Below are 27,238 nucleotides of genomic sequence, written 5' to 3'. Positions count from 1 at the left end.
GCAGCTCAGTGTCTGATGGGGAGGCTGCTCTTGCTGGCTGAGGCAGAGGTGTGATGCCTGAGGGGTGACTTATGACAGTATCAAACCAGGTTTTGACAGTCAGCTGTTTCCACTCCAAAATCTTTGCCTCCTGTTATGAATTCCCATGCTGCTTTTATACTTTTTTTTCCACACTATTTCCTTCTCTGCTTCAAATTCCCTCTGAAGTGCCTTGGTTCCTGTTTAACCCAGTTGGACTTTCTCTTTAACAGGAAAGGTTTTGGGCAAATGCCCTTCAGATGACTTTAAGTATTTAATCCCCCTTCTGGCCCTCAACACTGACATTCTTATCCTAATAAGTGTTATTAAACAGATCATTTGCCAAGGGCTGGCAAAGAGAGTCACCACATCCCACCAACAGTGCATTTACTCTTTCAGAATCCCATCCCATGCACGTCCACAGAGGAAAAGATTATATACCACGAAGAACTCAATTATAATATGTATACATATGTATGTATATACATACATATACATTCATATCTTCTAAAGCATTTTAATTTTGGTTTTGAGGTTTGTACGGGGCATTTCTAACCTATGAAAGTGACCTGTATACACAGAATGCTATATGAAAAGTGACATATCTATGAATACATAAATAAACATAAAAAGGAAAGAAAAAGGATATGGAAATGTTGTCATCCCCCATGAGGCAAACAGCATTTATATCTGAATGATGTGTTTGTACTTGTCTTTCTTGTCTCTCATCAGTTATCTACATCTCCTATCACGCTTTGGAGATGTATATTGTTCTCCAACGTAGTATTTTTTTGTAAGAGACAGCTCAGTCCTACTAAGCAGTCACACCTACTCAAATGACTCAAATGAAAGCAATATTTTTTATGAATACCAATGTTTGCCAGGGAACATCTGATCGCACTACCATTAAATTCTCATTTTAACTTCAGATTCTAACAGCTATTTCTTTTCCTGTGTTCATATAATCTGCAATATTCAGTTGCAAGTTTCTTGCCTCACATGATGAAAATATCTTCTGTGCTGCTATTTCTTTCAAGAGGAACCAAGCAGTGACAGATCCTCCCCTCAGAACATGGGATAAGCAGGTTTGTGCATCTCTCATTATCTGACCAAGAATCTGCCCCAAACTACATCATTCACTAGTTTAGATTGTGCTAAAAACAGAGCCAACTTTCTCACCAAGGTATGTTCAACATTTCTTTACAATCCATAAGAAACCAGAAGTAAGGCTTCACAATGAACGTGGTCTGACAGCATGTAAGCATGGCCAAGCTGAATGGGTTGTATCTCACCTTATTAAGCAAGTGGGCTAGATGATTTCCATTTTAATATGCTTGAAATAGCATCCTACCGATAAGAAGGAAAGGTGGTAGAATGTAATATTAAATGCACTAATCAAATGCACACCAAATGAAATAGTTACAGAATAAACAATAAAATGTGCAAAGTTGTAATAGCTACTGTGTGAATGGTTTGACCCCGTATCTGGTGGGCAGGAGGCAAAGAGCTGGGAAATACCCCTTCATTGAACTACTGAATCATAGAGTAAAAGGCAAAATTAATTGATTCAAGTGCCACAGACAGTTGAACTGTAGTCACCAAGCTGTGGTAGTGTACAATTGCACGATGTCAAATACTTGCATAATTTAAGGCAAGTCATGCTCACAAACATACATTAAACAATTGAACAGAAGTATTTAAACCTCTGTCAGTCTTCATGTTACTAAAGACATGTTCTTCCAGAGAAAATAGTCCAGTTGTTCAAAATTCAGTGGGCAGAAGACAGGAAAGCATGTTAACATCCTGAGTCTGAAAGCCAGTAGCCAAGGCGTATTCCTGGGACACTATAGCCCTGAGATTCTATTGCTGTGCCAAGAAACATTCACGCATTTATTGCAGTAGTCACTGAAACAAAGAGCTCTTCCAGGGGTCTTTTGTCATGCCACTATCACTGAGATCACATGAATCCCAGAGGATGGTGAGGCACGATCATTTGAAATATCGTATACAGTCATTCATTTAGCTTCCAGAGTTGATCATTTGCAGTCATGCAGCCCTACTGTCTCTCTGAGATGTCTGGATTGTTCTCTGCAGTATGCTTTCTCATGTTCTGCTTAATGTAGGTCAGCTTTACCAAAATGGTCTTCCTCACCTGCTGATTTTTGCCCTCTCTGTATGGCACCAGTTCTACTGCTCAATGGCAGCAGCATTAGTCATCCTCTCCTTTCAGCCAAGACGTATTTGAAACTTATGTCACATTAGCCGTTTTTTAACTTCCCTCTGCTGATCATGACTACACACCTCCTAAACATGAACACTAGATTCAGATGTCTGCTGAAGCAGATAATTAGAAATAAAATCGCACCCCCACTCTTTTCTAGTGTCCCTTGACCATAAAGACTGAGTTTTATTTGACATTTTGGTCTTAATTATGATTTATTGGGTGTGGGATGGTTAGACGCTTTTCATCTCCATTAAATCTTAATGGCTACATTTTTCCTTTTTTTTTGAAAGAGTTCATGGAAATAAATGTAGTTAATGGACTCTGCTATTAAGTACATGTTGCTTGGAGATATAATAATGATACTTCAGAGTTTCTCCCACAATTTGCTATTAATATTAAGGAAATGCAAATTTCACAATCACATTTAAAGTCATTTTTGCTAGTCAAACTATTAAGGTTTAGTTTAAAGGTGGGAATTGTACTTAAAATTATCATCTCATGAATATCATGGAACATGATTATTTGTAATACTGCAGTCATTACTGGTAAGGTACAAAGACATTAGTATACAGACTATTAAGTTTTACTGTAACCTTAGGTCCACAGACTTGAACCAATAATTTATTTTTTTTTCCCAAAAAATAGTGTACTGAACAGCTCCTTTTTTGCTAAAATGTCTTTTACTGCTTGACAGCCAAATGTGAAATAGGCTACATACAATAACAGAACTTCATTCTAGGGAAAAAACAGTTGATGATCATATCTCCTTTCCTACTTTTTAACTTAATAAATAACCATATGGCTGCATGAACTCTAATTTAAAGTATACTTTAAACTCAAGTAGGTTATTTTGTTTCTTCTTAAGCATTTATAGAGTTAAAAAGAAAAGAAAGTCTAATCTGACTGACATTTTAAAAGCTACTCCAACTTTAGTGTTTGTCCTGTAGTATGCCAAATATTATTTTTTTTTGCTTGTGTAAAGGTTATCATTCATAAAGGCTTCAGCTGAGATGAGAAGTGGTGGAGAATCAACAACTGTTCACAAATAGTTTGATCCCATTGCTAACTGCCTTCACTACTAAAAAGTGAGATTAATTTCTCATTTTCTAGCCACTGCTTCTTTGAGTTTTCTTGAGCATTGAATTGTTTTTTTCAAGTGTTCGCATTTAAAAGCCCACATTGCATCATTCTGACCATTTATCCCATATACTGCTCACCCCATGAGATAACACATCTTTCAGAATAAAGAGACATTAAGATTCAGGCTTTATGCAGACTAATAATGGAACTCCTCTGTATTTGATGTAGCTACAGAAGAATAATAGAGTTACACGGATTTTCCCTATTTTAGAGAAAAAGAAAGAACAGGGTGAAATGTCTAAAGTAGAGGTAAGCCCTAACAAACCTGTGGTTCAATACTTTCAAAGTTGCAATGTAACTGATTTTTTTTTTCTTTTTCAAAAATCAAAGACAAGCACGTGCAATTCAATAATGCACACACTATGATCATTTTGTAATCAGCAGAGGAGCATCAAAAATGTGAATAAATCTTACTTTGTTTTGCACAAAAGTCTTCCACACACCCTGTAAAGAGATGCTTAATTCTTTGAGCAATATTCTGTTTTTCTAAGCAATGCACAGATGAGCAAGGGATTTCATAATTCAGACCCGGGATTTAACTATGTTTTATTTCTTATGAATTACGTTTTTCTTTAACAAACTCAGTCAAGATCCAAGCTCTTGCTGAGCATCCTGTTTGGAGAGGTCCCCATTATGTTCTCTGTTCCTCTGCTTTAGGTTTCTGTCTCTGGTAATCATTATGATCCTGGCATAGCCATGGGCCATAAATTTGACACCTGAACAACAACTGAACCAAGAAAAAGACCTTATAAAAACAAAAAGGCCAAGAAAAAAATACCCCTTTTTCCCTTACCATGTTGAATACAGCCATAGTTAGTATTATAGCAGTAGTTGTCAATGTCAGAGTGATCCTTGGCCAAGGACGGTTCGCAATTATTCCAGATGATTTCAGGATCCACAACAATGAAGCTGATGCTTTCTTGCTACATTGCTGAGTGCAAAGAGTTTAAAAAAGAAAAAAACCCAAAATTAGTTATTTTAGTATATTTAATTACTATAAACAAAGGCCGAATTTAAAAGGATCGAGATTGAGGGCAGCATTAATCTTGAAACATTGTACAGAAATATACAATATTATGTTCTCATAAGAGTTACAGATCATGATTAAACATGAAAATAAACGCAAATACAGTTAAAATATCTGCTATAATAGAAAATCTGTTCAATAATTATAAATTGCAAGTAACTTATTAACGTTCTATATATATAATTAATAATAGCAAACAGAGAGTTTGCAACAGTGTCATTATCTCTAATATCAGTAAAAAACAATCAAACAAACTGATCTCCCCCACCTCAATTGAAAGAGCAATGTTTAGTACACTCAGAAAACTTCAAAATGTAAAAAATGACTGCACAGTCTTCAACAGAGACACAGAGGTATCCTCATGTAGGATAAAGGCTGTATACACAGCCATATCTCTGGCAGTCTACAAAATAGCAGGGTTTCTAGGTTTTTCTTTAATTTGTTTGAAGACTTGTTTGACAATTCAAGTAAAAGGTAGCAGAGAAAAGCAAATCCACACTGTTTAATGAACAGAAAATTTTTCTTCCATAGTGCCAAAAATCAACGATAAAAACTCTGACTCATTCAACCTCCTTCTAAGAATACAATGCAATAGCCTCCATTTGTAAAAGCATAGTGCCTAGAGGCACTTTAGCAATGATGCGATAAGGTTGCCTTGAAACATCTTGTGCCCTTTCCAAATGTCAAATTCAACTGTACTGAAAACTCTGTTTAAAAAAGTAATGAAAAGTTAAGGAAAATGGTAGTCCCACAAAAGTATTCACTTATCAACTCATTTTCTCTGTTTCCTTAACGTTATCAGAAAACACTCTACGTGTTGTTTTCACTCCAGCCACAGCAATCAGCAGAGATACAAGCACAGGAAGTCTCTGAAATGAGAACTCAAGTACTAAAAACTACTACTATTCAGGTACAGTAGCTATGGTACATCATGCTAAATTACACTAATACCCAACACATGTGACGTAGTTTACATTAAGGTCTTTGTCATATTGCACGTAACTATTCAACTAATTACACACTATTTGGACACGTCCACTGCCTACCTAGAACTTTTTTTACATATTGTTTCCTTTCATGACAGACAGTTTTGTATACTGGATTGGACAGATTCTGAGAGAATGAAGTCAGTTTCAGAGAAGTCAAAACAATAACTGGAATTTCAAGGAAGGGCAAAGACAAGGGAAAAAGCAGGAAGCTTTATATACACATTACTCCTCCCCTATATTAAAAAAAAAACAACCAAACAAAACAATACATAAAATCAAGGGACATGCATTTTTGAGCAAGAAACTTCTGCCCAAATGCCTTTTTGAATTTCCAGACCTTGTTCTCCATCACTAAGTACATAGCAAATTTCAATATAATTTGAATTCAAGTGTAGAATTCAGGAAAGTTTTGTGTTCCTTGCCACTCTAATGAAATAAAAAGCACAAAGCCTAGATTGCTGCCTTTGCTACAGAAGGGGAATGTTCAACTGGATGTAGGGAATGGACCTGTGTGGAAAGGAATCATTTAGTTATCTGTCTACTCTGCCTAAAACCTAGCGAGTCAGCATGGATTTATGGCAAATTAAAACAGTAATGAAATTATGCCTTAAATTACTCTTTGCCTTAGTTATAGTGTACTTGGAGCTTTACTACAACTTTACATTGTTCTATGATTTTCTTTGAAGTTTATAAGTAGATGGAATAATTTAAGTTGGATTAGGGACAAAACTAGGTGGGAACAATGAGAAAGTGCGTGAAATATAAAGTAGATAAGAAATCATATAAATAAAGCTGTACATAGTGTCTTCCTTTCTGAATTAAGTTACAGGGAGCTGTACTGTTTGAGGGAGAAGAAATTCCAAGAAAAGAAGCTAAAGATGAACATAAATTATCTGGCCTGAACCAGATACATTTTATTATGACTTTTACTGGTTTGAGGTTATCTAGCTAAAGGCTAATCAAACTAAACACAAACACCTGGTAATGACTGAAACAACAACGATACTTGGTGGAACAAAAGTAGACTAATAGGTGGAAACCAGAAGACACGAAATCCTTTGCTCCTAAGGCCAATGAAGGAGAATGCTTCAGTCATGGTTTCTGATGGGAAAGCTACCAAGAAGCCTCAATGAAAGAAACTCTCTTTTCAGGATACCCTGAAGACTAAGGGTTAATACTGCCTGAAAGGATAGTACGTTGGCATGAGGCAGATAATTTTGCAATGGAGCAGAGAGAAACTTGGGACTGTGTAAAACATTACGGCATGTTTTAATGACAGTATGGGTATGTGCAAAACATACAGGATGTATAGGGTATGCTACACAGAGAGGAAAAGGGAGGCATAAATGTGACTAAGGGAGGAATGAGCACAGGTAAACAGAGAAGAGAAGGGATAAAAAGAAATGGCTACATGTAAACACTAGTCTAAATTTAATATTCTTATTAAATCCCATGTGTAAATGCATCTTATGTGTAAGTGCAGTTCTTATTTTGAGCCTGCATGTGTACAAATGCTAGCAAGCTTCATGCTGGACTAGATAGCAAACAGCCCAGGATGGACGCTAGCCACTGCAGAGGGAGATATTGCATATGTGAGGCAACTGAGGGCCTGAGTGCCAACAACTGAAGCGTCTTAGGCTAGTCCTTGGAGAGACCCATAGGGTGTGTGGGAGAGCATGTGTGTAATCATTAGGAAACTTCAAGCTGGATTAGCTGGCAAGTAGGAGACCTACATTTAGAGGGACCCAAGGTTTGAGCCAGTCATTGCATAAAGGAGGCAGAGGCTGGGCATGGACTCAAGCTGAGCTGGGTATCAACTCAAAGCCTGCACCGAGTGACCCAAAACCACAAGTGTGCCTGTGGATGATGACAATCAGGGTGTGCATATGCTCCACTAGCAAATTTCAGTCCTGATTAGCCAGAAAGGAGGAACTAGATAATCAGCGTTGTTCATATTTACATGACTAGTGCTTTCTTTCAGGTGGCTGCTAGTAGAAGAGCTGCTCTCTCTGTGTATTCGTATTGGTCCTGTCTGTATGAATGCCCATATGCCCACTAGGAATTCATGCTCAGCCTCACTACTGGTTGTATCGGGGACAAGGTACTCACTATCTCCCATTGATGGGAATGTGACAGGAGTACCATCCGGGTCTTTAATTCCATCAAAACGGGCTCCAGTGGATCAGGAAGGAGCACCCTCACCCCAGCTCTTAAAACTCCACTGGGTTCAACAAGCTCTAGTAGATCCCATTTTCAGTTCCAGAACTTTAAAAAACATGGTTTGGTAACAGATGCAAAACAAAGTAATAAAAAATGTTAGTGTTTGATGGGAACAGTTGGACTCGATGATCCGGTGGGTCTCTTCCAACCTGGTTGTTCTGTGATTCTGTGAAAATGTTTTCAGATTTCTCTAATACTAAGTAAAAAAATGCTGATGGTTTTCTTTGCACAAACAGACAACTTATGATAAGTTGATTCTCAAGATAAAATAAAATTTCACACAGAAAAATCTCTGTTGAATCCCAGTACCTAAATTCATGAATGTTACTGTCAAATCTTCTCAGACTTTTCTACATTAACATCATTGCTTCCCACTGTTGATTTTGAATTTTCTTTATAATTTTAAAATAATCATTGAAAAAATTGCACTACAGAATTCCTGAGATTACTTAGCCATGTCCATTCTGAGAACTACAATTATTGCTGAGGGCTGCTTTTTTGCTTTCCAGGTACCTGTACACATTTGAGCTAACCTATGTGGCTTCAGTACCAAAATTCCTTGCAATAATTCTAGATTTTAACAAAGGAGAGACATGGACTAGATGAATGGACCACTTGGTAGATAAGGAATTGTGTGGATAGTCAAACTCAAACAGTTATGGTCAATGGCTTAATGTCCAGATGGACATAAAAGAAAAGTGGTGTCCCTCAGGGTTCTGTACCATGTAATATCTTCATCAATGACACGAGGGATGAGATGTCGTCTAGAGGGACCAGAACAGACTTGAGAAGTGGGCCCATGTGAACCTCATGAGGTCCAATGAAGCCAACGGCAAGATCCTGCACATGAGTCAAGGCAACCCCAATCACAAATACAGGCCAGGTGAAGAATAGATTGAAAGCAGTGCTGGAGCAAAGAACTTAGGGTACGCTGGTTGATGAGAAGCTAAACACAACCTGGTAATATCCACCTTCAGCCCAGAAAGCCAACTGTGTCAAAAGTGTTACCAGCAGGTCAAGGGAGGTGATTCTGCCCCTCTGCTCTGATGAGACCCCACCTGGAATATTGTGTCCAGCTCTGGATTCCTCATCATAAGAAGGACGTAGATCTCTTGGAGCAAGTCCAGAGTAGGGCCATGAAGATGATCAGAAGCATGAAATGCTTCTCCAATAAAGACAGGTTGAGAGATTGGGTTTGTTCAGCCTGGAGACGAGAAGACTCTGGGGAGACCCTATTGCAACCTTTCAGTACCTAAAAGGGGCCTGTAGGAAAGCTGGGGAGGGACTTTTTACAAGGGCATGCAGTGATAGGACAAGGGGGAATGGCTTTAAACTGGAAGAGTATAGATTTAGAATAGATATAAGGAAGAAATAGTTGACTATCTGGGTGGTAAGGCTTTGGAACAGGTTGCCCAGAGGAGCTGTGGTTGCCCCATCCCTGGAAGTGTTCAAGGCCAGGTTGCGTGGGGCTTTGAGCAACCTGATCTAGTGGGAGGCGTCCCTGCCCATGGCAGGGAGATTTGGAACTAGATGATCTTTAAGGTCCCTTCCACTCTATGATTCTATGTATATATGATTTTATAAATTTCATTAAAAAGCTATTTTCTTCTGCTTCCGTTTTTAAAAAAATATGTTCTCTGGGCAGCTTTATCACTAATAAAAGTTCTAAAGAATAATATAAATGTCAGGAAACAATATATCATTCAGCCAGTGTGATTAATCCATTCAATACTTCCAGCTGCTATTGCTAAAATTACAGATTTCGCAGGCTGTGATCTGGAGAAAAATATGAGTGTTGTTAGACTGCAGCTTCAAAAATGAAGTTGTAGATAGTTCTTTCCACTTGTAAAACAGAAGCACACCAGAGCTCAGTGGTGTATTTCTTGACAGGTTGTTTAATTCACAGCCCTCAGTTCTGGAGAGTAAGGATCTTTGTTTATTTGCTACATCTGTCCTGACCACCTTGTTTGTTAAATAGATGACAGGTCACTAATATCAGAGAGAGCAGCCTACATAGGATAAGCCAACAAGACTTCTGAAAGGAAAATTTTTGACAAAACCATGATTCACATTTTAAATCATTGAGTAAAAATTCCTTGGAAAATGTGAAAGAATACACTGTTAATCAGTAATCCTTTATGTGAATTAGCCAATTTGCTGAAATTTGTTTCATGTTTGTGCAGTCTAAATTCAGTCCATACATAGTACAACCGCAGCACTGCTGAAAATTTAGCAGACTCCTGGAAGCAGAACTGGAGTGGTGGGATGATCATCATATTCAGACTCTTAATATAAATGGAAGTACTATGCAGGTTTATTTTGCTGATTCGTTGGCTTAAGTCAAACACTTTTTCATGTAAATGTTACGTATTATTTGCAATGTTCTTAAGAAAATGGAGAATGAGATGAAAAGAAGAAAACAATAATTTCTAGAAGGTATGCAAGAAGGGTAAGACATCAGATCTCAGTAGCATTAGCTTCTGCGTTTATTCTAAGTGGAGCTGGCAGAATATGGTTCAGTATTTATCATTTACAAACTAGAAACTCAGCATGATAGTGAGTAATAACTTATTTTGAATATTCAGGTCATTAAAATGTAACCTGTGTTGTTTTTCCTAACATAAAAAAACTACTTCAGCATTTAACAAAATGAATGCTGTCATTCTGAGTGAGATCAAGGAACTGGTCTGAGAATTAATTGTGACAGCTGTGTCGTAGATGAAAGACAGTGTCACAAGAGCTGTCACGCTTCTTCACATACTAGGAGAAGTTGGAACACCTTCCCTGAAGACCTCTTACTTACAGAAAGTCAGTGAATCATGTTTTCTATAGTTCTTTCCATTTTGCACTAAAACACAACTTAATATTTTGCTAATGCTGATGTTACAAAAAATAGAATCAAGAGAAACAAAATGCCCGTCAATTCAGGTTTGATTTTTTTTTCAAATGCTCATTTTCACTCAGGCTTGAAGAAGATATCAAGACTGGCTGACAGTGATTACACTGACCTAAGCTTGGAGAAGGGTGATTTTTGTATAGCAACACAGGCTTACACTTTACATACTTTCTAATGGTCCTATTGCTGATAAAAAGGGACAAAAGTACTTCTAAGTGAGTCCTATGACACCAAGTTTTTTAACTCCATGGTGGCACGTGTAAATCTAAGCCAGGGATTTGGAATCATACAAAATGCATCAGGGTGAAGAGTCTATGATATAATTGGTCTGACAAAAGCTAGAATCCCAAATAAAGAAACAATAGGAAAAAATAAAGTCAGTATCACATGTTTTAGTTCACCACACTATCCTCCACAAAGAATCATACTAAAATGGCCATGTGCTTCTGGCTGAAACGGAGCCAGCAGTGTGCACAGGTGGCCAGGGACAATAGCATCCTGGCTTGTATCAGAAATAATATGACCAGCAGAAGTAGGGAAGTGGTCATCCCTCTGCACTCTGCATGGGTGAGGACACACCTCAGATACTGTGTTTAGTTTTGGGCTCCTCAGTACAAGAAGGACATTGAGTTGCTGGAGCGCATCTAGAGAAGAGCAACAAAGCTCTTCTTTGTGAACGGGCAGGAGAATGAGTGTTATGAGGAGTGGCTGAGGGAACTGGGATTGTTTAGTCTGGAGAAGAGGAGGCTGAGGGGAGACCTTATCACTGTCTACAACTATCTGAAAGGAGGTTGTAGCAAGGTGAGTACTGGTCCCTTCTCCCAGGTAAGGAGCAAAAGAATGAGAGGAAATGACCTCAAGCTGCATCAGAGGAGGTCTAGATTGGCTATTTGGAAAAAAAATCTTTACTGAAAGAGTGGTTAAGTATTAGAACAGACTGCCTAGGGAAGTGGTGGAGTCACTATCCCTGGAGATGTTAAAAAACCCATGCAGATGTGACACTCCAGGACTCTCTTTAGTAGGCACAGTGGTGTTGGGCTGACGGTTGGACTTGAGGATCTTTGAGGTCTTTTCCAACCATAATGATTCTATGATTCTATAATTCACTTTAACTATCTCATTCAAAGGGAAGAACACAGCAATGAGCTATAAAAACATACTCTTAGGCACTCTGAGTTCAGTCCTGGCACTTCCTTGCTGCTTTCCTCTTTTGAAGCAACATACAGTTCCTGTGTTACACGCTATTTTAAGAGAAGACATTCTTAGTCCCTCCAGTCAAAGTTTTCTGTTTTGCATGAAATGTGTAATGCAAAAAGTAGAAATAAACCAAACTGGAAGCACTTGAAGAAGAAAATCTGTCATAACTGAGGTAGCCGGCCGAAGCACTATTAGTCTCAAGCAGATGTTCTTTGTGAACTGATTCAAATACTGTCTCAAAAGTTTCTTTGCATTACCTAGGACATGTAAGCACTTAATTGACACCACATACTCTATGTGCCAGCTACTTTCCATTAATGGGAAATGACTTTGTGTTCCATATATTTATCCCTTATGAACCCATTTATCTACATCAGATAAGAAGGAAGATTAGAAGTAAAAACATTTATTCCCTCATCTTAACAGGTTTATAGTCTCTTTTCAATATTCAATTGAACCACAGAATTAGCAAAACAGAATAGTGACAAAACAAACACCAGAAAATAATTGCTTCCACAGCTGAGAAAAATGCATCTAAAAAAGTGCAGCCAATATGTGAGCTTTTCTGTCCTTGCTATAAAAGAGCATTTACTAGTTATGCCACACCACTATATACACAGTGATACACAATCTTTAGCTTTGTTTGCAGGGATTTCTATTTCACTCTAAGGCAAGTGGCACTAGTCCTTAACAGAAGGACTCATCCACACTTCAAGAAGATAAAGACACACAGAAAATATACGCTCTAATGAACAATATCTGCCTGCATGAAATTTGGGGAGGAAACCTATCAACGGAATATGAAAGACAATTTTCTAAATTAATAAAAAAAGAATAACCTACATTTTGAATATGAAAATATAAGCAAAAAAGGATCTTTAAGAACAAGAATACTCATAATCTTGAGATTTAATTCTGAATACGGTGATTATCTAAAAAAAGTTAAAAAAAATATGCATAGGAACGAAGAAGTGATTAGACTATAAAAGATACAGATCTATTTCAAGTTTCACATTGTATGCCAATTTTGGCTAGGATTGATAAAGGTTTAATGCCCATGGGCAAATTACTTTCTCTGTGAGAACTGTCAACCCTCCCTGCCCTCAGCCTGTTTGCCCAAGACTGGCACGGAATGCCATACAGGCAGGCTCTGGGAGTCTGCAGCCTTTCTATTTGTGCTACTACTGTGCCACACCATTTGATGGAAACATTCCTATTCTCATTCAATGGCTGACGTTATCACTGCAGAACAGATTGTGTTGGATGGGGCTGCAACACTGTTGAACAGTAAAATCAACTAATAATAAAATCAGAGTGCAAGAGTGAGCATAAGTCACTTCTTACCATATTGTAATTAAATTCCATTAGTGCTAGTAATTTTAGCATTGCAGTCTGGATTTTCTTTTCATTTACCAACGAAATGAGAACAGAGAAGCTTGTTCAATGTTGTTTTTTGCGTGATGTACTTTGCAGTGGGGGCATCCATTTATATTTGGTGGAGACCAAGTGTCTAAGTGTTGAAGCATTTGGAATAGTGCGCAATGCAGTGGCAGCCAGGTGTCCTAACTTGAACTTATTTTGGTGTCTTTGTCAGCACTACAGGTCCCACTCTATAAATTTGGTAAGTGTCATGTAAATATTTGACTGCTACTCCAAGTTTATGTACCAGGTGCAGGTGTCCAGGTTAGTGGTGGTGCCTACAGGGGCCAGGGCTGCCCCATGCCAGACACAGATGGTTTTAGCCAGTTCCAACAGCCCCACTGCAGGGCACAGCTGAGGCCCTCAGCCATGAGTGGGCACCTTGGGGAAAGCCTGTGTCAGGAAGGGCAGAAAGTGTTGGATAAAGAGACAAAGAAGGAAAAAAAGAGGTGAGAAACAGCAGAGGGAACACCAAGGTTGCAAGGAAAATGAGGAGGAGATGCTCCATGCTGGAGCAGATGTCCACGCTGCAGTCCATGGAGGACTCATGCCAGAGCAGGTGGATGTTCCTGAAGGAACTGTTGCCTGTGGGAACCCCATGCTGGAGCAGGGGGGAAATGTGAGGGAAGAAGCAGAGAGAAACATCTGTGTGCTGACTACCCTTTACCTCACCTTGTGTTGCTTCAGGGGAGGCAGAAGAGACTGGAACGAAGGAGTGAAGCTGTATTTGGAAAAGGAGGTAGGAATGGTGTGGCTTTCATGTTTGCCTTTGATTCTTACTACCCAATTTTTTTTTAATTGGCAATAAATTAAATTAATTTCCCCCAAATTTAGTCCACTTTTTCTATGATAGCATTTGGTAAGTGTTCTCCCTGCCTTTATCTCAAGAGATGAGCATCCTCATCGTATCTTCCTCCCCCATCTTGCTGAGGGCATAGAATGAGTGAGCAGGTATCTGGCTCATAGCCAAGGCTAACCTTCCACATTTCATGTATCAGGGTCAATCAGGCCCAACAAATTATCATTTTTGTGGATTTTTAGAAGAGAGATTTTTTTTTATTTGAAACTTTAATTATGTGCAGGTATGTATACACGCAAGCACATCCACATTTACTACGTGCATTCTGCAAGGGAATCTAAAATGTGTCCCTTCAGAAAAAGACGGGGGAAAACCTCATACTGGCAACTTCCCCACCCCAACTAAACCCAAATGGGATTAGGATGATAAAGTTTGACTTTGGTTAATACTGACACTATAATGTTCAAACATATATATTGATACTCGTTTGCTTGAGAATTTCAGGCTTTTTCTTCTAGAAAGAGAGCATTTATAATTATGGGTCACATACTACAACAGAAATGTTATCAAAACTTAACATAGAATGGTCACTGTGGTTAAAGCTACAAAACAATACTTGGATTTTGGCATGAAGGAAGAACGCTCAGGGAGAGGACGGGAAAGATAAATCTACTGTCTCTTGCTAGCTGCCTTTCATCCATCACCTTACAGAGCTACATCCATGCTTGTGAAGGAAAGACAGCATTTCATCAACTATGGTTGCAACTTACTTGCTGAAAGGCTTCTTAGCAACATAGCTTCAGCATTAGAGCAGCTGAACTCATAGAGATATAGACATAAATAGGTCCTTTTCAAGCTATTTAGGTTAGAACACATCACCTCGTAAGTAAGTCAACAGAAATGCAATAATAGGTCTCCATTTTGGGGAAGTATTTATAGTACACACAAGACATAGGAAAACCAGCACTGAAAGTAGGTGTTAGATATTTTTCAAGTGACTCCTTAACTCTGACTTGGGATATTTGCTTAGCCATCCCTTTAAATGCAGAAAAGTATGCTTGTATTCCTTTTAAGACATACTATAAATAAAAAAAAAAAAACAGGAGAGTGTCAGGAGAGTCCCAGAACTTCTCAATACCATTTCATTGGCACCTCTTTCTCCTACAGGACAATGGCTGGCTTTTTCTTGAATGATTTTTTTTTTGTTAATTTGTTTATTCAACAGTAGTACTCTGACTCCATCATTTTAGTGTTATGTCAATAACAAACACCAATCAAGCATGATATTACAGGAGAATTAATGTTTGCTGTTATGTAAAGTAATAGCAATACCTCTAGGACCTCATTTTAAGGATTTAAAATATTTAAAAATGCAGTTGCATTACATCTCAGATTAACACCTGAGCAGTGGCAGCATTCCTGTTTTACTGGAAAGACCATTGAAATGTAGGCTATGATTTCTTAAAAACACGTCCTAGTTAATCACAAGCCTCATAAGGGGAGAGGGAGAAATTATAAAATCCCGCTTTCTCTGTTTCTTGCTTCAACTGCCTTGTCATCTTTCCTTACTGATCTACTGCGTAATGATGTAACTGCCATTCCCATGTGCATGTTTTCATTTTTTATCAATTTTTTTCTCTCAGCCTTCTCCATGGGAGCTTGTGGAAAAATGCAAATACAGATAAGGAGAAATGGGGACTAAGGGGCATCTATACAAATAGTTTTATTCTAGATAATATGTCAAATTCAAATTGCATTCACTTTCTACCAAAAAGTGAAATAATTTGTTCTAGATGGAGGTATATGTTGAATCTATTTGAGAATAACAGCGGACAACACTACTTGTACATTATATTGTGAAATGCTTAAAATTTTGCCAAAATCTTGAATGAAATGAAATTCTCAAATTCAGCATATTACTAGATTCACTAATAGGCATTACAATAAAACTTGGACCACTCAATGGCAAAATTAGAATGTTACTGTAAAATTTTTATATATAAATTAAATTGTTGTCATGAAATAGTCTCCAAACTCAGAAAATGGTCTTACACAATACTTAACCAAATACACAGGCCCACAAATTCATTCATAGGATGAGTTACCTCCTATAAGCACAATTGCAAACATTTTGAAAAAAATTCAATCAATAATGCAAACCTCTCACAGGATCCAGCTTCATGTGGGAAAAAGAATATCAGTGTGGATACAGATAGTCATTTGCAGTGGTATTTTCTGTTTTTCAGACAAATGAGGACGTTTTATGGTAAGCTAATATAGAAAAAACAATGTTCTCAGAAGCCTGAGCGTGCAAGCCTTTCTCACTTAACTGGTACTCTACAAAGGCAGAGTGAGTTGGCAAAATCAGAACATGTTATTTAAAAGAAATCATTAACTACTGGGTTACATTTCCTTGAATACCTACCAAAAGCTGTCCAGCAAAGCAGATGAACAAAATGAAGGATAGCAAGAGAAATGCAGTCCCAAATGAAATTCCAAGAATAGATGTTCTACAAGAAATAAGAAAGTATGTATTAATACCTCTGTCACACACCTGTAGCATGACTCTTCTTAGTGTATAACACTGGTGATACCAAAAACTACCATGTGCATCGTGCAACTTCCAAACATCAGTGCTATTGAAAAACAGTCCTGATCCTACCAGAATGATAAGTATTTTCCCTGCCATTTTCTCCACTCAGGAATGCTTGAAATTGCTTTAGCTCTGACTTTCCAAAACTATTACCATGAGAAAATAATAATTTCCACAGAAATAATTTAAATGACAGAGTGCATTAACTTTGTTTTGCTTTCAGTTTAGAAAGCAAGAAGAAGCTCCTGTACTAAAGAAGGTCCTTATTGCTTCATTTTTATGCTGTTGATCTTATAATAATTTCAGAGCCTAGTGGATACACAAAATAAAATTGTTGGCAGACTACATTCCTCCTTAAGGTAAAGAAAGCAATAGCATGGGACAATTATGTCTGGTTTTCAGTGTCTTGTGGCTAGAAACTGTGATATCTGTGATACTTCAGCCTCTTAGTCAGAATGGGCCTTAATATGGTGACTGCTATGTCATGAATGGATAGGGATTCCACACCTTTGAAAACTCCATTTTGTATCAAATTTGAGAGGCTGGCCAGTAGATTCTGAAACATGAGAAGACAGGATGGGAAGAAAAACTAAACACTGTGAAGAAAAGAAAAATCTACAATAGGTTTTAAATGAAAAAAAAAATCGAATAATCTACACTCTTCCTGAAATCATCCTTGCTCAGCATTCTAGCTTATCTTGTTCTTGTGTGTTGTAAATAGGAAAGTCTAGCCAAAACAGCATCACTGGATACTCGGTAAACAGAAACAAGGATGCAGAAACAATCCGAGCATGCATTCAGTCTGCACATGTGGAAATCTCTCTATATGAATACCACAGTAGAATATAATTGCTCCATCAGGCACCATACAAGAGCTACTTAGTACAGCTGCCTAGGGAAAAATGCAGTAGGATTATATTTAATGATTGCCAAGAGGAGTTCAGGAGCTCTGGATCGACTGAGTTGTTTAAGTAAGGGAACTGGAGGACATCCGGAAGTCCCTCACCTAAGCATCTGCTTTCAGTTTTAACCCCAGATTTAACATTTTTACCGAATTAAAAAGAATCTCTCAATTCCTTTAAGCATCAGCAAATACCTTATTTTATCAAACCTTCTATGCTAGAAATGCTGGTATGACATTTTAGAATAAGTTTTAGAACTCTTCTTTTTCTTACAAAACCATAGTAAATATTACATTTTAACTCCTCCATAAATTTATGATTCAGAATTAAAATACATTATTAATAATAGCATACATCTCTGTTCTTTAGAGATGCCTCCTTCATTCAAATACATACATCTTAGAAACTACAAGACTAAAGATTTAAGAGTAGAACTCTATGGATAAATTTCCTTAAATTACCTACAAATACTGGAAAACATTTTGATCTGTTTTAACAACAGTGTTCTAGAAGCTATTTTCAGGAAAGAACAAAAAAAGCATTAATTTCAGAAACCAATTTGATGCCATATTGCTGCCATTAGAAGCATTTTGGAGAGTAATTTACGAGCTTCCCTGCCAATCATTCAGAGAACCTCTTATATGCGAACTATTCATCAGATTTCAGATTGATGTGAACAGTTGATGAAAAACAAACAACTGACAATTCACTACATATATTAATCTTGAAGTAATGTTTCTTTTAGAAATAATTTGAAAATAATTATTGCTTATGCTTTCCAAAGATTTCTTCTCAAGGCTGAGACAGTAAATTGTACATCAGCATATGTAAACCTGTATTTGCTACTCTTAGGAATTGAAAATCTAGTAAGCAACAGAAGAGATGAAAGAAAAAGAATATACTTAACAGGCTTGTTTTTATATATGCATAAACATTTCCAATGATGCATGTCCTTCAATAAGATTCAAGAAATCATTCCTGCATTTCAAACTATTGCTATTCTTTCTAAAATATGAAGGAAACAAAAAAGCAGCCTTCACAACTTAAGAAGTTAATAGCCTTATGACTAAAGTTTGAAATGTAAGACAAAGTGAAGATATTTGTAAGAGAAACTGCAGAGCAAGAGAAATAAAATTAACAGGGCATAAGGAAAGCTTATGCAAAGAGTATTTAATCATGTGGGCTGCAGGCAAGAATAAAAGGTCTTTGTGGCTGTTTTACATGATCGATGATGTTATGGGGGTGGTACAAGACAAATAATTACATAGCAAAGTGAAAAATATTCTGATTAACAAGGGAAAGAGAAAATGACTGAGGATAAGGAAAAGGGGTATCTTAGAATCCAGATTTGAGTGGTGGATACAGAGAAAAAGCTTGTAATCTTTTTGCTCCACACAATCCCTTCTTTTCTGGGAACAGTGGGACTTTTGTTTCAGTTAAGCTAAGCTGAAATAGTCTCATGCTGCTCCTAGGCAGAAAGAAGTGGGCTGTAAATGGTATAATGGGAAGGTAAAATACTAAACGTTAAGTGCCACCATAAACAAGCCTCATTTGAAGTAACAATCATATGAAAGCCATAACTTTTTTTTTTTTTTTTGGTGACTGGATCATTACAAAGCAGTACAAGTCTTTATAGTAAATTAGTCTTGTCTTTACTGTGACAAGTCACCAAATGCATTGTATTGATGGATTCCAGCAAAGCATTTTGTCAAAAGAGCACCTGGCATCCCGAAAGCCAGCTAACTTTTTACCTGCCTCTTCCTATGCTTCAAGGAGTGACCTTATTTCTGAAAGGTCTGCTTTCTTCTGCAGGGCTGCACTAGGATCCCTGACAGGACAAGCCTTGTCAATAATTAACAGAGGGGCAGTGCTTAAAATTAAGGAAACAATACAGGAACTTCCTAGGCTTCAGAAAGTTCCAAGTCTAAATAATTTATGATCTTGACTATCCTTCTCATATTTTCCTGGTTTAAATAATTCATTTGTTATCAGGTGGTATAAGATTAGAAAAAAAAATTATAACTTTTATGTCTTATTAGTAAAATTTTAAATGAAAAATAAAAAAATGTTACAAAGATACAGATACTGAAAAATTGAGAAAATAATGTATTTTTTCAACGATTTTGTAACTTTTAGGAAAATATGTGACTTGCAGCGCATGTCCCTTAAGAGGATGTAGAAAATTTCCTTAGCTTGCCAGGTAATTAACATTCATGTTTTGAACTATTTGATTGCAAATCTCTTGAGGTGACAAAATTATAATGAAGCAATTATAAATGAGAACTATACAAGGCAATATTGAATTCATACTTTTTTGGCACCTAATTGTAGTTATTTCTTTCTTAATTTGACTGATGCTTTCCCTAAGCCATTGATGGATTCAATGGCTAACTTTACGGCAATTTCAGTGTTAAGAAAAATACTTATATTATTATAACTCTACTTATATATATATATATTTTTTTTTTACATCAGGTAGAGCAGAAAAATAGGTAGTAATGGTAGCTTTCATTCTTTTAATGTTTCTTATATTTTATGTACCTGCTTTCAGGCAAAGCTTTTAAGTACTACTTTTTTTCTGTGAAGAAATTCAGCTATCCCTGATTGGAAATACCATGGTAAGGGCTCCTAGCCACCTTTGATGGGTAGAACAAGATGGTTGTTAAGTTGGCATGACTCAGGACAAAAGGACACAATATCTTGAACATAGGTGCCTCAGAGAGTGAACACTTGGGAAAAATCTTAATTGTATCCCCAAATAAATCCCTTAATCGAATGCTAGAAGAAGTATCGTCCTTTCAATAGAACATACTTTCAGCAGTTCATCAGTTTGCATTTCAGAAAACTCACAGTCAATTCCATGTCAGTTCACTGGTATCCTTAATAAAGAATAAAGGATTGTTGTGAATTACTAGAGATATTTCTGTCATCTGGTAAACCGCAAATGCTACGGGACCACTGAAGGCCTGTTCCGAGGTAATGTAATAATCAAGGTTTGCTGCGTTTTTAAAGTCACAATAAAACCTACCCCTCGTGATACCCTAAGATATTCTTTACTTGATTAAATTTATATTTACCACTTTATGTAAAGTTTATTATGAAAACACCACATCAATTAAAAAAAAGGTTAATAAATTATTTCAGCCTTGAAATCGATGGTTCATGATTTTGGAGATATTACTTGGAACTTGCTGGATGTTATTCATCATCGGATATCTCCAAATCTACTTTAAAGCAGCAGGTGGTGTGCCTTCATGGAAATCAATGATATTACACTGCTGCAAAAGCAGATTAATGGAATAGTGAATCTATAAAACCCAGTGACAGACACAGTTTATCTCCCTGTCTTCATTAGACCACCATTTAAAAACCCTGTAAAATTTTTGGAAGAAAACAAAAAGGCTAGATAGAATTTTAGACTAAACTGTGATTTCTATATTTCTTTCTTTCTCTTGCTGGGAAGAAATAATATTTGCACACTCCAGCACTGGTGTATGTTCAATTCGTGCTACATTTGTGATGACTACATACACTGGTGATTTTTCAACTTTTTTTTTTACATTTGCAATGCTCTCAGTTTTCTAGAAAAGATGCAGATGCCTGTGTAATACCCTGTCTTTCTGTCTTCCATTTTGGTGTCTCTTAAATTAATCCACAAACCCCTTGGGGCTGAATACCTTTCATGTTGGCAATATCTGATTTTACACACTTGTTGTTACAATTTAAAATACAGCACTATAAAATGACAAAAGAATTTACATTTGGGTAATGAAAATGTTAAACCAGATGTGTCTTTTGCTCTGATGTTAGAAAGAGATCACGTACTATAAATATTTACTTTTACAAGTTGGAGGACACTTTCGTTAGTTGAATACAGGTCCCTAGATTTCACTGTTTTCATGTATCTGATATATTTTAAAGAGCTGCACAATTGATTTAAGACATATAATGATATAGCAAAATGAGCATCTTACTACATGTATGATAGTTGATAAATGCAGATTCATTTTCACAACTGAAATCAAAACATAAGAATAAATTCCTAAATCATACTGCTGGAAGGGACTAGTTGGGTCCAAGTCTGGAACCACAAATTTCCCAGAATTAATTCCTATAGTAATCAAAATATAGTATGAGCCTGTAAAAATATACTCATTATGCAAAACGACAAGTAGAATTAGTCATGAGTCTTAATTTCATTTTTTTCAATAGTAATGCCTGAAGTAAAATGAACCATGTGCAGGATACTGCTGAACCTTTGGAAAATTATCCCTTTGAGGATTGTGTCTCCATGACAGAAACTAGCTGGGAAAGCCTTTACAAAGAAAATTATTTAATGTATGAAGAGAAGTCCATAAAACTTTATACATCATAAAACAAGTCTGCAGTATGATAAGTCAATTTATAATGACCTAACAGTTCCTTCTGGCTTTGAATGAAGATGTGAGTAAGTACTACAGCACAAAACCAATCGATCAACTCAGTTTATAAATACTACTTCTGAAAGCACTGCACAGTAGAAAAGACTATGAGTGAAGAAATAGTGTATCACAGGGAATATACAGTATTGGCTTTGGAAACAATTGCTATAGAACAAATCTCAACTTTCCACTATGTAAACAATCAACAGAAAAAATCCATTATAAGAAGTTTAATAGAATAAACTCTATTGGAATAGTCTTCCATTTTTCTCAGCCTTTCTAGAATATGCACAGATAAAAAGATAGCTGATTTATATGCACAAATATAAATATGCTCATAATACATAAATTTGGATAAAAGTAATTATTCCAGTGATTTATTATAATATTTAAAAATTAGTTTTAAGAAGAGACATTTTATGAATAGTAATGCTCTGTTTGCATGCTGAATAAAGCATTATTATCACAGTGATAATTTAAATACATTTATTTAATCACAATCCCAATTTTGCAATCCATTTTGTCCCACTTCAATGTCCAATTGTCACATTTACATGTAATTTTAGTTGCACACATTTATAGCTTGTATTACTTTTTACGCATACGAGTTTCATCCCTGTCATCATTACATGTTTTTAAATGCAAGGAGAAAAACTAAAATTAATAAAGAATTGACAGTAATGCTTGGCACCATGTTAGTGACAGTGTTTAAAATTAGAAACAAGCATAACCTTTAAAATGGGTTGAAATCCTCATCATTCTCTGTTCAGTTTAATTTCCATGAATTGAGCTCTGTAATCCGACAATTCCAAAATTTTTAACTTGTACATTTTTAGCTTTTATGTTAATGGCCAAATATACGTAGGAATGAGTACATGTTAGATACCACTTACTTTGGCAATACTAGAATCTGCACAACAAAAATGCAGAAGAATATGAGACAGGCACAAGTCACGTAATATTTAAATGCAGGCAGAGTAGTTGCTCGATACTAGAAGGAAAAAAAGCAAATGTTAAAAACACAATATCCAAAGCAGATAAATTATAAACCAAATGAAATTCCAGCTTAAAGATGCAGAAGGCAATGCTTAATAACAGCAAACTTCTGGTGTTTAGTGGCTTCCACTTCCATTCACAAAGGGCTAGGGAATATCAGGCATAGTATTAAAACCTTTTACTTCTTGAAAAACAGATTGTGTAGTCATGTCTCCTGGCTTTGTCTTGTTCCTCCACAGAACAGGACAGCCCTGAATTTATCATTAAAATTTTAATTTAAAAAAAAAAGGTGAAAGAATTTTTTAAAAAATACTTTTAGGAATGGCCGATCACTTTTAACCAGTTCCAAGTTTCTGCGTCATTAAATCCCCAAACAGATTTTCAGTTATTAATAAATACTGAATGGGCTGAAACTTCCATAAAAAAGCATGACAGTCATTTAGACAGAGATCTTCTGAGCACACAAAGCAGTAAACTGTGCTACAATTGTCTATAAATGCTCTATTTTCAACAGCAAGGCTAGCAATCATAATGACGTTTACTGGGGCTCTATTATTACTTCAATTAAAATATTTTGTTTATTTTAAAAAGCCTTGTATATCCACTAATACTACTAAACACCTGATATTCTTGGGAGACAGTCAATTTGATTTGTTTTGTCATGAAAGAAATCTATTTATGAATGTCTAATTAGCCTGTCTAGAGACATACGAATTAAACAATTAAATATTTATCAGAATTGTTCTGCTATTTGGGAAAGATATGTCTAGATTGAAACCAATTAAGTACTCGAAAGTTAGTTATCTAAGTATTGGGCCTATTAAACTTACTTACCCTATGAAAGTTTTTTCAAAGGGTTAAGAGTTTCTGACTGTTAAAAGAAAATGTACCAAAGATGAATTTCACAAAGTGCTCAAAATGCAAACCTCATAAAACGGAAAGTGCATGAGATGTGCTTTTTGACTCCAAGCACACAGCTGCATCTTTGTGCCTAGTGTCAAGTTCTACCCTTGAAACTAGTGCACCAAACTTTACACAAACATGTAGAAATTGAGTTTAGCATCCCAACAGCTTTTTTTCAGTTTTGAATTGTGTGACAAATTAAAAGCAATTCTTACCACATACATACCTAGCTAAATTTCAAGGCACTAATACAACTTTGCTCAATGGCTTTGCAGGAAGTTTTGTTCCTCCACTTTTTGGGTATGTTTTTTGTATCTTAATGGTCTTGTCCAATAATTCTAGACCTTGAGCTACTGTTAAAATCTCAAAAAATTCTAACCCACTTCTAAATTCATGTCACTGTTTCACAGTTCTCCAGACATTTCCGAATGAAGCCAAGCAACTAACCCCTTAGGTTAAATACCTTTTTTGGTTTACTGCTATCCTGTACATTCAGGTCCTACAGAGCCTGAAAACCTCCTGTTTAAATCAAGGGCAGGCTTCTTACTGGGCTCTTGAAAGTCAAGGCTGGACATTAAAAGGCATTAAAGAAAGATATTAAAAAGCTGTGTCTGAAAAGAGCAATCAGTTCTTTGCCATTCCATAGCATTCTACAGCCTAAAATAGATTAGATTCCTACAGAGATCATCTACACAGCCAAGTAACTTGGCTCCCTGGTTTGCTCCCTGATTGTCTGAAGTGCACATGTGATTATTTTCTCTGAATTTCTCTTTCAGAAATTATCAGTTAGTACCACCCATTTTTAAATCTCAATGTGCACACTTTTGATTCACTCAGTGTAACCTCTAACCCTATGCACAAGACAATACCAGGTCTGGCTTCTTTCTTACACCATCTCTAAACAGTCTCAACAAGCCTTGAAACTTTTGTCACCTGAATGCATTGGCAAGGGCATACCACACGTGCCTTTGAATCATAGAATCACCAGGTTGGAAGAGACCCACCGGATCATCGAGTCCAACCATTCCTATCAAACACTAAACCATGTCCCTCAGCACCTCGTCCACCTGTTCCTTAAACACCTCCAGGGAAGGTGACTCAGTCACCTCCCTGGGCAGCCTGTTCCAGTGCCCAATGACCCTTTCTGTGAAAAATTTTTTCCTAATGTTCAGCCTAAACCTACCCTGGCAGAGCTTGAGGCCATAAGAAAACTATTCTGTTGAGCTGTGAAAGAATCTGAAAATTAGTTCAGATGCTTTGAACTGAAAGACAAAAATACTTAAAGATGTATTTACAAAAATAAATAAATATGTATTTGACCATCACATAGGATCACATTCACCTGTGCTACACAGGATGAACATAGTATAGTAATAGTTCCTCTACTTTGTTCGCATCAGGTTCACTTATTTATACGGTCAGTTGTGGTGAAACCTACCTCTTACTTCCCTGAAGGACAACATAACTGTTAAGCTATCAGCTACTCAATGCTTATGAGAAAGCAGACAGAGGCAACTCTCCAGCCTTCCTGCTGAAGCTGTCTCAGTTATGTAGAAACACGTTCAAGCTCTATAAGGCCATAAAACAAAGAAAAGGCCTGACTTTTTAGGCTAGTGGTCATGGGAGCCACCTAAAAAAGAAGACTCTTTCATTCTGATCATTACTCCAGATGCTAGAAACAACAGAACTTTCTTCATCTGTACATACATGTCTTAAATGTTTTATCACACATATTAGCCAGATGAACATTTAGTGTGTTGCTTCCAAGGCATTATTATTAAAAAAATTATATAGTTTTGTTTCTCCAGAATGACTGTGCATACAAAGAAAACTAATGAGCAACTGATATCATTACAAGACTATCATTACTACAGATGGAGTCTTTGAGACGTAGTAAAAGAAAACAAAATTCAAACAGTAGAGTGTGATAAATGCTCTTTCAGGATGTAGGTGATGGAACTTAGAAATACTTTGCTACAGTTGCACCAAATTTGGACTGCCAAACCTCCTCCCACTTCTGCAAGACCATGAAAATTTCAAGAAATTCAAGAGAACTGCAGAGTCTTACAAACAGGAAAGCAATCTCAGACATCACATTCATAAAAACTCTTCCATAAATAAGGAAAACTTTATTGTAAGGTCTGAGCATTTCTCCCTGCAGGAGAGGTGCTGCATCCATGACTGTGAGTTACAAAAGCAAGGGATACAAGCCTCGCTTAGGATGAGGAAAAGAAGGAATCAACAGTGGATTTGCAATGAAAATAACTTACTTCTTTTTCCAGAGTCTTATTATAGAAAAGAAGTGATATTCTTTGAATGTCTTCAGACTTAAGCCACTGCCTAGAAAAGAAAAGGAACATTATAACTGATACAAGAATAAAGTAGTCTTGTCTTTTTACAATACTGAAATGCAGTGAGATAAGAAAATAACTTCGAATTAAGCAAGTTTTGGTGTTTTACAATACATATGGTGAATTTCAGTGACAGCAAAAGTGGAAAATCCCCTCTGCCTTTTGACTTCTATTGCTAACATTCACATGAAAAAGCACATATAAGTAATTTTTTTGTGAATGATCCTTAGGAAAATCAAGGGAGAAATTTACATGAAGTAATTCTGACACTAACATTCCACTCATGTCCAAAATACTGTAGTATAACCAGTGAACAGAAGAGAACTCAGGATGAAAACAGTCCTTCATAAGGTACCTTTACAAAGCCCATCGTTGCAATATGCAAGAGTGGCAGGTGAAGCACACTTTATGAACTCCTATTCCAAATGAAAATTTTAAAAACTACTATAAAACAGTGGAATGATTTCTCTTTGAGCTATATTAGTCTTTTGACCACGAATACACTCTAGAGGTAGATTTTGATCTTTTTACTGATTACTAAAACTCCTTCTCTGCTTAAATATGAGAAATACAAAATAGAGTAAGTACTTGCATTAAAATGACAAATCTTTTTTAAAAGAAGTGAATGTTGACAAAAGCTTCACATCACTTTTAAAAAAATTAAATGTTCTAATATGAAAGTCTGCATTTATTTTAACAGCCACCTGAAAAGAAACAGAATATTTAAATTTCAAGAGGGTTAGGTTGCTTGTACCTCATGAGGACTAGACAAATTTGAAAAAAAAATATTTAAGTAGACTCTTTCTGTGAAGAGGCAAATTTGAGCTTGAACACTAAAAACAGGACTTAAGATTTTTTTGCAGCCTTTCCACCAATAACTTTAAATAAGACTCTAAGCTAGCAGTGTAGCTAATGCCTTCGAAACAAAAAAGGGAATGTCTCAACTGACAGGCTGCAATGCAAATAACTATCAAAAATGAACTACAGTAGAATATATCCTAAAGTATGGTCCCAGGAGAACAGGAGTGGACAGAGTGGAGTGTAAGCTATTAGCTTTGATTTACAAAATATAAAATATTTGTTTCCTCGACTGGGAGACTCTCCTTGTTCCTGTGCAACTGGTTTCATTATAAAAAGGGGCTG

At 36.5% G+C, this 27,238-nt stretch overlaps 1 protein-coding gene across 1 annotated transcript in view; it reads right to left on the bottom strand.

The window, feature by feature from the left end:
- Positions 1–27,238, bottom strand: part of ADCY2 (adenylate cyclase 2) — a 211,528-nt gene that overhangs the window by 29,748 nt on the left and 154,542 nt on the right. Inside the window, exons 13-16 of the mRNA XM_069853468.1 lie at positions 26,015–26,084; positions 22,739–22,836; positions 16,355–16,439; positions 4,176–4,313 (exon numbers count right to left, since the gene is read on the bottom strand). Coding sequence (XP_069709569.1) covers positions 4,176–4,313; positions 16,355–16,439; positions 22,739–22,836; positions 26,015–26,084 — 391 coding nt within the window. The remainder of the gene's footprint in view (positions 1–4,175; positions 4,314–16,354; positions 16,440–22,738; positions 22,837–26,014; positions 26,085–27,238) is intronic.

This window comes from Phaenicophaeus curvirostris, chromosome 3 (genome assembly GCF_032191515.1).
Source record: "Phaenicophaeus curvirostris isolate KB17595 chromosome 3, BPBGC_Pcur_1.0, whole genome shotgun sequence".
NCBI classification, from domain to species: Eukaryota; Metazoa; Chordata; class Aves; order Cuculiformes; family Cuculidae; genus Phaenicophaeus; species Phaenicophaeus curvirostris.
This window is presented reverse-complemented; position numbering and strand designations above follow the sequence as displayed.